Source organism: Anticarsia gemmatalis, chromosome 3 (assembly GCF_050436995.1).
Source record: "Anticarsia gemmatalis isolate Benzon Research Colony breed Stoneville strain chromosome 3, ilAntGemm2 primary, whole genome shotgun sequence".
Classification (NCBI taxonomy): domain Eukaryota; kingdom Metazoa; phylum Arthropoda; class Insecta; order Lepidoptera; family Erebidae; genus Anticarsia; species Anticarsia gemmatalis.
Window position 1 is genome coordinate 1,281,108 of NC_134747.1, and position 13,741 is coordinate 1,294,848.

The 13,741-nt window shown below is 34.6% G+C and overlaps 1 protein-coding gene and 1 long non-coding RNA gene across 2 annotated transcripts; one reads left to right on the plus strand and one right to left on the minus strand.

Annotated features, from left to right (window-relative positions):
* Positions 1-4,505: 4,505 nt before the first annotated feature.
* On the minus strand, positions 4,506-10,940 carry LOC142986631 (uncharacterized). Its single transcript, XR_012960410.1, has 2 exons — positions 10,663-10,940; positions 4,506-5,597 (listed from the first exon to the last, which is right to left on the minus strand). It is a non-coding gene; the product is annotated as an uncharacterized LOC142986631 (long non-coding RNA).
* Positions 10,941-12,117: 1,177 nt separating this feature from the next.
* Positions 12,118-13,210, plus strand: Lamtor5 (Late endosomal/lysosomal adaptor, MAPK and MTOR activator 5). The gene is made up of 2 exons (XM_076135177.1): positions 12,118-12,508; positions 13,005-13,210. The coding sequence occupies exon 1, from the start codon at positions 12,161-12,163 to the stop codon at positions 12,503-12,505; it is 345 nt and encodes a 114-aa protein (XP_075991292.1). The 5' UTR covers positions 12,118-12,160; the 3' UTR covers positions 12,506-12,508; positions 13,005-13,210.
* Positions 13,211-13,741: the final 531 nt, after the last annotated feature.

Below are 13,741 nucleotides of genomic sequence, written 5' to 3' on the forward strand. Positions count from 1 at the left end.
GGTACTGCTAATCTATACTTATTGGAAGCCAAGTAAGTGACCTAGTTAAATGAGACAGAATAAGTGTTTCTAGCAGTAGAAACACAAAGGTTAATTAAGCATAGGTTAGAGACGTATTATATATCATTATTGAATAGTAGCATAAGTCGTAACCTGGCCGAATTCGAGGAGACTTAGTCATAACTCAACAGTTCACATTCACTGAATGCTTGCTTAGAAATTTCATGAATAAGGACTACAATGACTAAGTACAAAAATATCTTTAACTGCCTCTGTGGCGCGGTCGGTAGTATATGCATGCGACTGCGGTGCGAGAGGTCTCGGGCTCGAATCCTGGGTCGGGCCAAAAAAGTCTTTTCTGAGATTTTCTGTTAAGAATTTCTTAGAGATTGCCCGGAGTTAGGAAGTTGAGGTCAAAGACCTACGTGCCTGGGAGAGCATGTAAAGCCGTCGGTCCTGCGCCTGACTTCTCACTGGTCGTGTCGGTTATCCGTCCCACCAAACTATGAGAGTGATGGAATAGAGAGTGTACCTGTGTATTGTGCACACACTTGGACACTATAAACAAAGTCCTGCACAGATGGCCAATTTCAATGAAACTGACCGCCGTAGCCGTATATCGGCTAGGAGGACATTAAAAAAAAAACAAAAATATCTGATTGCTGTTATGGCACAGGGATACGTAATTAGAACGACAGCTGCGCTGAAGGCTAGCGTGGGTTCGAATCCCGAGACAAATCAAAACGTAAGAGTTTCTGTCAAGTCACCATAGAAGCTGGTGTCAAAAGTCGCTTTGGTATAACATAAGGGGTCAATTACAAATGTAATAGTAACTAAATGGTGACAATGTCAATAGTAACTAGGTACTAGCTAGTTAGGTACTAGGTACCTAAAACCTCTATACTACCTATAACTATTCAACAAATATGTACTTATGTAGGCAGTTATAATTAACATTTATTTTAACGTAAACTAACGGCGGGTATTGTAACTGATGGGACAGTAATGAATCACAATCAATAATGATGTATATTTCATGACACATTCTCTATAGAAAATTACATTTCTATTTGATATTTAGTTTAGTCAATACATTATTATGAACAGGTGTGCAAAGTACAAAGGCTTCAATGTCGTAAGGTCACTGTATGCAAATGTGAAACGTATCTAAAGGTTTTATAAAAGAAAAAGCATAGATATTTTGTATAACTGAGTAAAAACCAGCGGTCCGACACCTAAAACCTGCTATTACCACATAAAGAAGCCATTTTCCCTCAAATTCAAAAATCGTTTATTTCCTAAACATCGTACAAAGTATTTGAAATGGTCTTATAATTTTTGACCGTTTCGGAACACGATTCACTACTGTAATTAGTGACTGGACCAACTAGTAGTAACTTACCTAAAAATCTAATAAGAAAATTTAAAATGAATTCCCAGCTTTAAAATCTAATTCGTCCTTAATTAGACCATCTTTAGTACCAGAAGCGCTCCTCGATCCAATTGGAGATCAATAAGAAATTCATATAATGTGTTCAAAGACCAATATTCGGTTTAATTCTACACCAAAAAGTTTATAGTTTTTACAAGATGGCGTACATGGTCAACTCGTCTCACCATAATAAGATCGCATTAACTCATTTTAATTCTAATTAACCCGTCAAAGTAGCGTTAATTCGTTTCTAAAATTGTTGTAATTAGGATTTCAGGTTAAATACTATTTACCTAAGTTGATGCCTAGGTCTTGCGTCTAGTAATTATAGAGTAGGTATATCTAATTGCTAACATTGTGGTCCTATCATATCCTGTGTGTGTAAGAGTGATTGTATGAAACAGTGCAATGTCTAATTTAAAGGACAATGTATGGTGCTACACTTTCGAAAACTGTCGATTAGTACTAGATGGAATTGTAAATAATCCTGTCATCTTCTAAGGACGGACACTAATTTAGACAAATGAGATTTTTGTGCAATTAAGTACCAAAACAATTGTCACACGCATTATCATTAACTTTTAGGCTAGTTCCTTCAAACCTTATTCAAGCAATTGACACTTAACGCACATATTATTAACTTTTAAGACTTACTTTTCTGAAAAAAGGTCATGCGCCCTCTTGGCCATTGTTTTATGATCAGTTCCATTCAAGACAATTGATAAAGAGAAATGTTAATGATCTACTTATGTTACACTAACCACCGATTTCTGGGGTACAGTTAGCGGCCGCCTTCGGGAGGCTTGAACAACTTTGACACTAGGTTGACCACTAACCATACGACAATAAGAAGAAGCGGTAGTTTATCTATTCAACTGCGTTTAAACTCATATAATCATGACAGTTTGAATAGATAAACTACCGCTAAATGTGCCTCAGAAACTGGACATAAATAGGGTAAAGTAAAGTAACCTAACTCTTACTCCCAATTGAAATGGGGAAGAAACATAACTTGATGATAAACATCCAGTTATGAGAACGGACATAGGAAGGGAAGCAATAACAACAGTTGTCTGATACCACGATGAGAAAGTATCATAAATGTGTCACAAATAATATCAACAGTCTTGTTTGTCTTCCGCACCGACAATACGTTACTTCACATTCAACAATTGTGTTAGCAACGAAAAATATTCTCACGGCAATCCGAATTATTGTGTTGAAAGATGTGACGATTTCAGATGGTTTACAAAGAATGGTGAGTTGGTGGATGAAATGAAATGATGTATTAAGAAATGTAGAGATAGATGAATGATAGATTATTCAATGAACAGGTCGTTAAAAGATTTGCATAATACAATACTGATAGATGTATTTGAAACGCCGGGAGGAGACGCCTTAAAAGACATAGACAAAAATAATATCGGCGATGTCTTGTAAAAAGGTCAGATGCATAATACTCGTAAACGGCGGTCCTGTATGACAAGATACATGGATGTGAATGAGGCCAGGTAAGTTTGTAAGGATTATACCAAGTTGCGTGCTCTGGCCTGTCCCTATGGGTAGAAGGTTGATATATCTGAACGAGAGTACCCAATTCCAACTGCTGTCGGTGATAACGTTTGTAAATTACACCGCTACTGCATTTACCCTGTTCAAACTAAATTTTTGTTGTTATATTCGTTGTCGTCAATGTCTGTCTGTCCGTAGAATCAATGAAGTAGAACTTTAAATTAAATTCCTGTGGTTAGTGCGGTCAACCCATTGTCATAGTTATTCAAGGAAATGGAAAGCGTTTGATTAGGGGCAGGGGGTAGGTCAACGACGTTAGACCTAATGAGTATTACAGGTTTAGATACATACCTATTACGATAGATACAATTATTTGGTTACAACAATTATGTTTTTTAAAAGAAGAAAAAGAAAAGCTTTGGCTATAGCAACCAGAACTTTGATAATATTTATGTTACTGTATTAGTAATAGTCTAGTTTAGTCCAGCTCCAATTATATTATCGGCATCGAAAAGGACTTTTTGGTTTGACACATTGAAACCATTATTGTCGAAAACTATGCCTTGGTATACTCCAATGTCGGTAGAGATGTCGAGGAGTCCTCAAGCGGCTCATTCAATCACTTTAATTCTTATAGATCATAAATTCATAATTCAACTACTTCAAAAGGGTCAAAATCACTGAAAACATTACTAGACGTGTTAATAATATAATGACTTGTTCCGATCGCATCGAAATCGCCCCAGAAACATTATTTACTTGGATCTATTAGATTTTTTGTTCTGGTATCAATAAACACGTGCTGTAAGGCATCCGCTAAAGGTTTGCCGGTGGAACCCTTCCCCCCGTTACCCTCCCGCGTCCCTCGCTCGTCTGAAATGTACCACTTGGCGATATGTGACGTCACGAAACGATCGGCAAACAATTCGCACACAAGTTGTTTATAAGACTAAAGATAATTACTAATTACCAATGATTGTTTGGTTTTAGTGAGTGATTTATACTTACGATGATTGCCTGCCTAAATTACCTAGTTCTAGATCGTTTAATTATTAGGTTTTTATGATAAAATTTTAGAAGGAATGGTTGGTCCATATCTTCGGCACTACTATAAACAATAGTGTTTATAGTTAGTTTTTGTACCTCCGCTAGGCTAAGGTCTCTACAAAGCTTAAGACTTTCCATTGCACCTTTTACTTGTCTTGCTACTTTGAATCTAGATCCTCGTCTCAAGCATTATTGGGTGAAGACAATGTCCAGCTTCAAGCACAATTACAAGGTAGCGGCCGGTGCCCATCATGCCTGTCTTTAACCCTAGCAAAAAATATAAATATCTTGCAGCCAGCAGGGAAATGGACAGTAGATATACCTAGGAGGTTTTTTATCTGTCTCAAAGCAGTAAAAGTCTTAATAACTTGAAAATTACTAGTTAGAGTAGTTAGTTATAATTATGTTTACCAACTAACTATAGCCCCATATTTTTCTAGGTCGTCTTAACCATTATTTGCTTATTTGCTAACTTAAATACGACTAAAGGATCATTATAAAATAAAACACCAAGAAATTGAATAAACTTTTAATACATAATTTAAAACGTTTACAAACAGTAAAACACAGTTTCGTAGTTCCATCACAGTGACATGGAATGGTAACATTCATACAATTTATCATTTTAGCACCATTACTTATCCTAATATACATTTTATAACATTCAAACTACACTTAACTACTTTTAAAGTAACATGGATAAAATATTATGAAGAAGAATGATTGCGCTTTGGACGCAATTTTTCTGAAATTTATAAGCTGGCTATATTTAGTAAAAATAATTTTAATATAGGTACATGTGCCGAAAAAAAATTCTTAATAACATTTTCAAGGTTAAATTTTGATACATAATTACCATTACAATATAATAAATACCATTTACATTCGAATATTGAGTGAATTAAATTCATTAATTATTTATTTTACTTAACAAAATTAAATACTCCCTTAAATACAAGAATAATATAATCTAATCCTTAAAGTAAATAAACTATGAAAACTGTCAAAAGCTAAAACATCCCTAAACTTTGAGTTGTCTTTGTCATTTTTACATGTAGGTATCGTATAGTCTAACAACTTCGCAAAGAGTACTCGCAGGTATAGAAAACTCAGACTGTAAAACATCATTGATTTTACTCAGGCTTAAGCAGTCGACGGTGGCCTATAAATTTTAATTTATTTTGGAAATACACAATATCATTAATTTCAGAGCAGATAACAGCTGACTGTGGTATAGGTACATCTAGTTTATTTTGGAAATACACAATGGTATTAATTACAGTCTAGATAAATCGTCTATGCCAAGACCCTACTAAATTGTCGAACAACCAAAATACTTTTGACAAACACAAAATTGACTGATGTTTTTGCATTTGACTGTTTCAAATAAGTACACACTATACACACAAGAGATTATAAAAATACAGTTATTTCAGCATTTTTAGTGGTGTGTTTCTATAGTTAATGTTTCCTAAGTGCTATGTTCAGACAGTTTCAGAGATGTTGTAAGGTTTCGCTTCAGGAGCTACCACCGGCTCCGGAGCATCCTTCTCCTCCTTCAGGGTCTTCATGCCCTTGAGTGTGTTCTTCACCACTTCGTAAGGAGCTGGAACAAGAGAACAGAAGTTAGAGTAAAACTTTATGATTGTATGGTAGCGGAAATGATCTATGGAAAGTCTATGCTATGAGGGAATGAAAATTCCTGATATTTGGAAAATGTATCGTGTCATTTTTCATGCTCTGATAAATTATATTATTATTTAAAACATCCAACGCCCTTTTCTATCACTTGAAAAATAAACCCCTTAATAAAATAATTATAATCAGGATATATCAGGATTGCATCATTAACACTATTGAACAAGAACAACGCAGGTCAACGCAATTTTAAGTTGAGGCACAATGTTTTTATTGGTTACACGTGTACCTACAAGTTTATAAAGAGAATAACAAGTTAGTGACCCCTACCGTCTTAAAGTAAAGCTACAATTATTTTGATTGCTGTACCCTAAATCACCATAAAACAATTATTGTCAACCACAATGTATAAAAATTATGAACTTGCAACTTTGTGTGCAATCTTATAGAGGTAAAGCTCAAAAGGTTGTTTGTTTGTTTGTTTTAACGAGCTAATCTCTGGAACTACTGGTTCAAATTGTATGAATATTTGTGTGCTTAAGACCATTTATTGGGGAGGGCTATGAGCTAAAGGCCTAAAGAACCTCACGGCAAGGCTAATGAGAATGCAGAAGCAGTAATGAATGTTGTGAAAATGGAAAAACTAAATTTCACTCGAACGAAGACGCGGGCGGCCTCTAGAAATAATAGTAAGCTGAAGAGTTTGTTTATTTGAATGCGATGATTTCAGGAACTACTGGTTCGAATTTAAAAAATACATTTCCGTTGCGTAGTTCATTTATTGAAAGGCTATATTTCATAAAACATTACGGTATTGGCTAATAGTTGATGAAAACTAAAGTCCACGCGAAGGAAGTCGCGGGCCACTGCTACTGAGTGCTACTTATAAAAAAATCTAGACCTGCAACACTATGAACATACAATGTAAAGCTCAAGATAACCAAACTCCATAATTATTTCGCGTTAGATGCAACAGATTATAAAATAATACGTGGCTACGGTTCCTGCAATCTTTGCAACTTTGTAACATAATCTGCAATGATTGCAAACCCGAGATTTTTGTGTTATTCGTGACCCAATTAGAGAGATATTAGTGTTTAAGTATACACGGACATTTTTAAGCTAGGGGTTTAGTGTGTGATTTTTGCTAGTAAAGGTAGGGTAGGAGTCATTTACAGATTGAAATGTTTGCAATATAACTTGTAATTGGTTACAGATTACATTGCTACAGCAAGATTAATGATTCGATCGGATTACATAGCTACATGAATGATTAAGGTATGCAAACTGAACATTTAAGACCCCATTTAGTAGAAACTGTTTATTATGTTTTTCATAATCTGTACTTTTTGTAGTTTAATACTGAAGCTTATCTATGTTATCTATGGGAAAAAAAACTCTCTGTTGTTTTGGATACTTTTAAGGCAGACAGGGTTGAGGGTTGTTTCCTAAGTGTGTGTCTATATTTAAAGGGATTCGCTCAGGAAAATACGTTATTGTCAATAATGTTTTATATTCGGCAATGAATTAAGTAATGCTTAACTTAAAACCAAGAAAAACAACAAAATTGTATTTTAGAAATGTAACGGGATATTTTCAACAGCAATTCAGTAAAGTAATAACCGATATGGTGTGTCTGTCATTTGTAAACTGTTTGCGAGAATTACAAAAAAAAACATTTGCAGACGCTAATCCTGTGTTAAAATGTCTAAATGTCACTCAGACATCATCTTTTGTGAGCGACAGCTTTAAAAAGACAAAAAAGCTATTTTTGAACAGCCAAAAACGTTTTTAAAAAAACTTTTTTAAACCCTAATTTAGAAAAAGGAGTAATGTGGCTGAAATTTCTTTTCTTTTTTTGTTTGATCCATAGTTTGAGTTATAGACCAACAACTAATAGAAAGCCTTGTATGCAAGGGTCGCGGCATCGCGAGAATAAAGCTGCAACGCACAGCTAGTTTGCAGAGTACCTAAATTAAAGAAGAAGAAGAAATTTTTTAAGTATTTTTCTGAGGAAAATATTTACCCGTACACCATGTTCAAATGATTGTTTATGTGAGTACGACAACCGTTCTTAATCCGGTGAGGAGAATTCCTACAAGCGGATGTGTTGTATTGTCCTTTAAGACAATGGGTAAGAGACAGTTTACACATTTTCGTGATATTGTCGCCATATTGTGCCGTCTTTACTGCATTGCTAAGTTATTACGCAGATAGTAGATTATCCAGGAACTGATTAACATCACTTCCTGCCTCGATTTAGTTTAGAGAGTGAAATAGTCAGTATAATTTACAACATGTATACAATTTCATTTGATGCGCTTGGCATCTTTATAAATCGTTGATTTATATTATGGTGTACTTTTCTGTTCCGTCGAAATAATCATGTGAATAATAGCCTGGAAAATGGGTGTTATAATTGCACAAGCCTCGCAGTTTCCCTTGCTTGTATATCCTATTTAAGCATTTGAGGGTTTGTTTTTTTAATGGTAAAATGAATAGCCTATGCTTAACGACTTTGATAGTAAGCTTCATCAAAAAGTAAGTAAAAAACTGTAACAGGCAGATACATTTTCGAATTTAGAAAAACATATTAGTATGGATTACATAAAAACATATTACAAGAACTTACAAACTACTACATTATTCGTAAGTTCTATTTTAAGCATGTCTTAGTTTCCTATCTATTTAAAGAGCTCTCAAAAAACCCAAAGATCACATCTACAAGCATCAAGACATTTAATTACAAAATATCTGACTTCAAAATCTATTCTCAGCTCTTCATAATTGGTACATATTGAATTTCATAATGATATCGAGCGCCAAATAGCGAGACTGTTTCACAATACACTGCTTGAGTCTGTGTCGGACTTGTGGAACGAATTTCGACAATTTTCAAGGTCCTTTATCGCGTAATAAGTACGTTATTATGTCTTGTTTGTATGATATTAGATAGAAGTGATTAATTGGAAAACTTATTAATTTTCAAGTTGAAACAATCGGTTGCTCTGGAGTTAGAGCACTCTGTATCGTTTTCCGAAAAGTAGTTTTGACTAAAAGGTGAATGAACTACAAAATTAGACACTTATGTCGTTCCTTTTTCCATCCTTTTAAAACCACACTACTTTTGACGACACGACGTACAATAGGTATATAGGTACAGCTAAAGATTTCATACACCATAGTCTCCTGAAAAAGAGTGGCGTCCTTGAATATTCGTAAAAGAAATTGCGTCCATTGATTATCAAAACTATCGTTTATTACATAAGAGCAATTAAACAGCAATAACTGAGTTACATGTTGCTCAATACATTGGCGATCGTAAACTTTTATTGCTGCACATGACTTAACAATCGTACGTGTAGGTACCATAGACTTATGGCTGTTAAACCACATGCTAGGACGTAAATAGGTAGGTACCATGTATTTGTATTCGGATCTTATATGAAAGCCATTCAATGAAGATTTTAGCACTGTTGCATAATTATAGTTATTTTGCCAGCGACTTAGTGAAAAATCGAAATGATTACTATACGCATTAATACTGTGATTTATCTATACCTACTAGATATATTATATCGTAAATAATCGTAATATTATATAGCCTATAAACTAAGCATATAGGTAGGTATCTACGTGCTCAATTTCATTCAAATTCTATAAGCTAGCTGCGGGCAAATCAAGTGAAAAATCTCAGGTCCGGATTTATTTTTAAAAATAGGTAAGTTAGGTATGCATAATATGTTGTGAATTTATGATTGGAAGCAGACGGCTCGACGTTATTACTGTCTTGTAATGATACCTATAATAGGCATCACAGATAGGTAACATGTTAGAGGAGGTAAATATGTACACAGAGATGATTTCCTGCACTTTCACAAGATTCGTAGCGTTATTTATTCTTTTATCACTATTTTTGGAGTATATTAGCCACTAGCGGTATCAGGTTATGAGGCTCAAACCTTACAGTACCTAGGAGGTCAAATACCAAACGTTTAGGCCCAAAACATATCAAGAAAAACCTGTCTTGGATTCGCCATTGCCAATTGCACAGTAACAAAAAGTATGCTCGAATTCTAAATCAAAGTGCTCAAGATACCTACTATTGTCTGGGTTAAAATTATTACCTAATACAACAACATATATTATGTACATATTATGCTGCTTAATTAAGACACCTTTATTTAGGGTCTAACATTATTGTCTTAATAAATGCGCGATTCTTTCTATGTGTTCGAAACACGTGACTATTTTTATATTAATTACCTACTAGTTTCATCTTTTATTTTTACCAAATATAATTAATATGCAATGTTGTAGCCGAAACTGGTTAATGTTTAGCAATTTTAAAACTCGTTATACCTAAATGTCGCAATGTTTGAATTTTTTGGCTCCATTTTTTTGCCAACTAAGTCTAAAACCGTCTGCTAAAAAATGCTCTGAAATTGAAACGATTCAGATTATATGGAGTCAATTGGCTTAACTTGAAAAGAGTATATACAGTGCTATTTAGTTATACGATTACAGCTATAATAATCGTATCTAGGACGTAAATATTGGCCACATGTTTGTGTTTAGGTTCAACTTCAAACAACTAGAATAAGGGACGCCACATCCTGTGTAGAGTTTGTACACTAACAAGCTGTTCTTGGACCTTAAGTGTAATAGCATTACCAAGTAACATACTTAGTTGCTATTATTACGTATAAGTTCATGTAATAACATTTATTGCCGACAACAAATTGCCGTAATATCTCAAGGAGAGGTTAAATTAAACCATTGAGATTATCTTGTTAAAGAAACCTTGACTTCGGTAACGTAAACTAAAAAACTAATATTTAAACGTTAAAAAATCTCTTCCTATTTATTCTTCAAACAATGGACGCTGTTTTAAATATTATTTTTAAGTATACATACGCTTTACGCATAACAATTTGCTGTTGTTATACAAATAAATATTCTCCGAATCTTATTCTTCCGAGAAAATAAGCTTTCATATGTAAATATACTAGGTAAATACAGTAATTACTTACCGGACCACATCCTCAGCCTCCTCTTAGAGGCTTCGTTGTCAATCGTACATAGTCTTACAACGTCAAATATCGCCAAAAGTGTTAAAAACACAAGTAAACTGTACACGATTAGTTGTAACATGTCGTCACACAACTTGCTCTCACGGCGACGCTGATAGTACTAACGGCATGGCTATAAAACTTCTGCGAGACTTACTTGAACTTGAAATTTTGTTTATTTTTGCACGATTTTAGTCTTTATTGTTAGTTACAGAAGATCTTTAGTGTGGTAAGGTTGATGATCTGATACGTAAGTACGTGTCATGTCCTCTAAAAGGTTAAAAGGATAACGAATGCGTGTCTATTATTGTTTTCTTACACTAATTCACCTAAAAACTCGGTGCTAATAAGCTAATTAGATACCTATGCATAAGACTAAAAATAAGGCAAGGAATCGTAGACGTATTAAACAAAGACTTCGAAATAATCTACGACAATTAAATAGGAAATGGACTAACATCTAATCTATGCATGGGGAGCAAGGTGATGTGTACCTAATTCTTCATCCCTCTCCTTATTTGCAGCTACAGGGTAGCTAACACGATTTATCCCTTTGCTGGTTAACGCCAATTGTATCCAACAACAAAATATTTTCTGGAAATATCAATGCAATTAAAAAGTAAACACGCTGAAATTAATTCTACCATTATTACCGTAATCCAAAACTATGCCAATGTCATTTAATAACGACTAATTCTCAAGGTTATGGCTCAAAGCGAAGGCTATGGGTATTAAGCGTGTTTATTAGACTGTACCAAGAATGCACCGCCTGGCAAGCATGTAAAAATAATAGATTTAACTAAACTATAAAATTAAATCAATCACTTTTCGGAAATCTCTGACATTCAGCTGCCCGCTGTGGGAGACAAAAAGATTTTCGGTGTACTCAGTGAATTTCAATTTAAAGTTGAGTTTACGGAGACGTCTTGTTACCAAAACACAGCCAGCCTAAAGGTATTTTTGTCCCAATGCATCTACTTTGCCAACGAACGTGGCCAAACTGGCCCTTTTGGCACGCTTCAAGCCAAAAACTTGTCTTAGATTTACGAATTTTAAGAAATTAAAAGCGAAATATGCTGGACGAATTCGAACATTTACTTTGATTCTTATAATGTCAGACAACTTCTCGAGCTATGGGAAAGTCCAGCAGAGTGCTGATCGTTTGGTCGCCTTAAGTAAGTATAATAGGTTTTGCTACTCCTCAGAATTCTAAATATGTTTTTATTGTATAGTATATATTGTACCAAAAGTAAAATAAAAAAAGTTTAGCTTCAATTAATTATTGTATGAAATAAAATGACCAAGTAACCTGTGTTTCCGAACAACATATGATGTGTCACAATTTGACAGTGCACCCCTTTTAACCTTGTTCCATATTCGTAACATCAACATTTTAAACATGCAAGTGAGATAGATATACCGACTGCTAATGTCACCAGGAACAAGAAATTGACAATTCATGTTTCTGTACATAACTTTGTGGTTTGTTTTCCTGTTTGTACACCGTAAATTAGAGTTAATAAATTCTGAAATGGAGAAAGAATTGGACAGAGTTGTTGAGGAGATAATGTCGACGCCGAACGTGAGCGGTTGTCTTGTAGCGGACCATCAAGGGCTATGTTTAGCTGCAAAAGGGTCGGCCCATGTCGATTCTGCAGGGATTATTGTTGCGATATCGGAGCAGGCGTGTAAGATTCAGCCTAACCTGAAGCCGCCCACTGTTTGCCTGGAAACGGAGAAGAAACAGTGCCTGATTCAGCGACACGGGACCATTACTGGAGCGATATTTAAGCAAAAGGCGTAAATGGTAAAAGTTTGTTCTTTATGCACTATTATTACGACTTACTCTGATTTCATAAACTTTTTAAATCATGAAGTGATAATTTGAAGTGGTAGGACATGACATTGAGGGGCCTGTACTTTAAAGTGGCAAGTTGTGGGGCTGCATACAGATAAACACTTTACTTGGCCAAATGCTTTAGTAAAGCTTTGATAATAGTAGTTCCTAGACGAATTTTTCGAGCTATCAAGGCTTGTACACACAACTGAATGTTGTGGTTGCCACAATAATTTTGGCCAATGTAATTTGGTTTAAAATGGGTAATACAATGATTATTGTAACTTTTAAAAATGTCACCTCGCTTATGAGATAACATAGTTGTATAACTCTAGCTATAATTCAAAAACAGTTCATAAAGTTCTAAATTAGGGTTATAATAAAACTGCACTGTAAACTACTTGGTCAACAATCATACTCATAATGGCTCAACCGCAAAAGCTTTAGTTTTCTATCTTTGTTACAGATTTTTAAACAGAATAAGAAATGTACTCAGCTTCTGGGAGACTGATGCAATATATGTGAATGGATGTTGAATAATAATATCATTGTGAAGAGCTTCATCTACCACGGGAAGAGACTTCCAATTATTTTTATTTACTTTATATGCCTAATAATATTATCTATGTAAATAGCATAAGAATGTAAATATATGAAACATTTGTAAAGACAGCTCTATATTCTTATTTGACTAGTAGACTGGCTAAGTTTGTCCAGGTATAATATAAGTTTATAACATTGATTCCATACCTGTGGGAAATTTGATCCCATTGATCCCACACCTTGTTCTGACAGTTAAAGAAAAACAGAAAGATTTAATTAAGTTGTTCAATAGTTATGCATGCACATACATTTTGGTGAATTTATTGGTTATGAAGTGACCAATCTATACTAATATATAAAGCTGAAGAGTTTGTTTGTTTGAACGCGCTAATCTCAGGAACTACTTGTCCGATTTGAAAAATTATTTCAGTGTTAGATAGCCCATTTATTGAGGAAGGCTTTAGGCTATATATCATTACGCTACGACCAATAGGAGCAGGGTAGCAGTAATGAATGTTACAAAAACGGGGAAAAATTTCACCCATTCTCTCTTATTGGACGCAAGCGAAGTTGCGCGGGTCAGCTAGTTTTTCATATAAAGGATGGAAATTTGATTGAACTGAACTGATGGCCTAACAATGAAAACCTCAATACTGAACC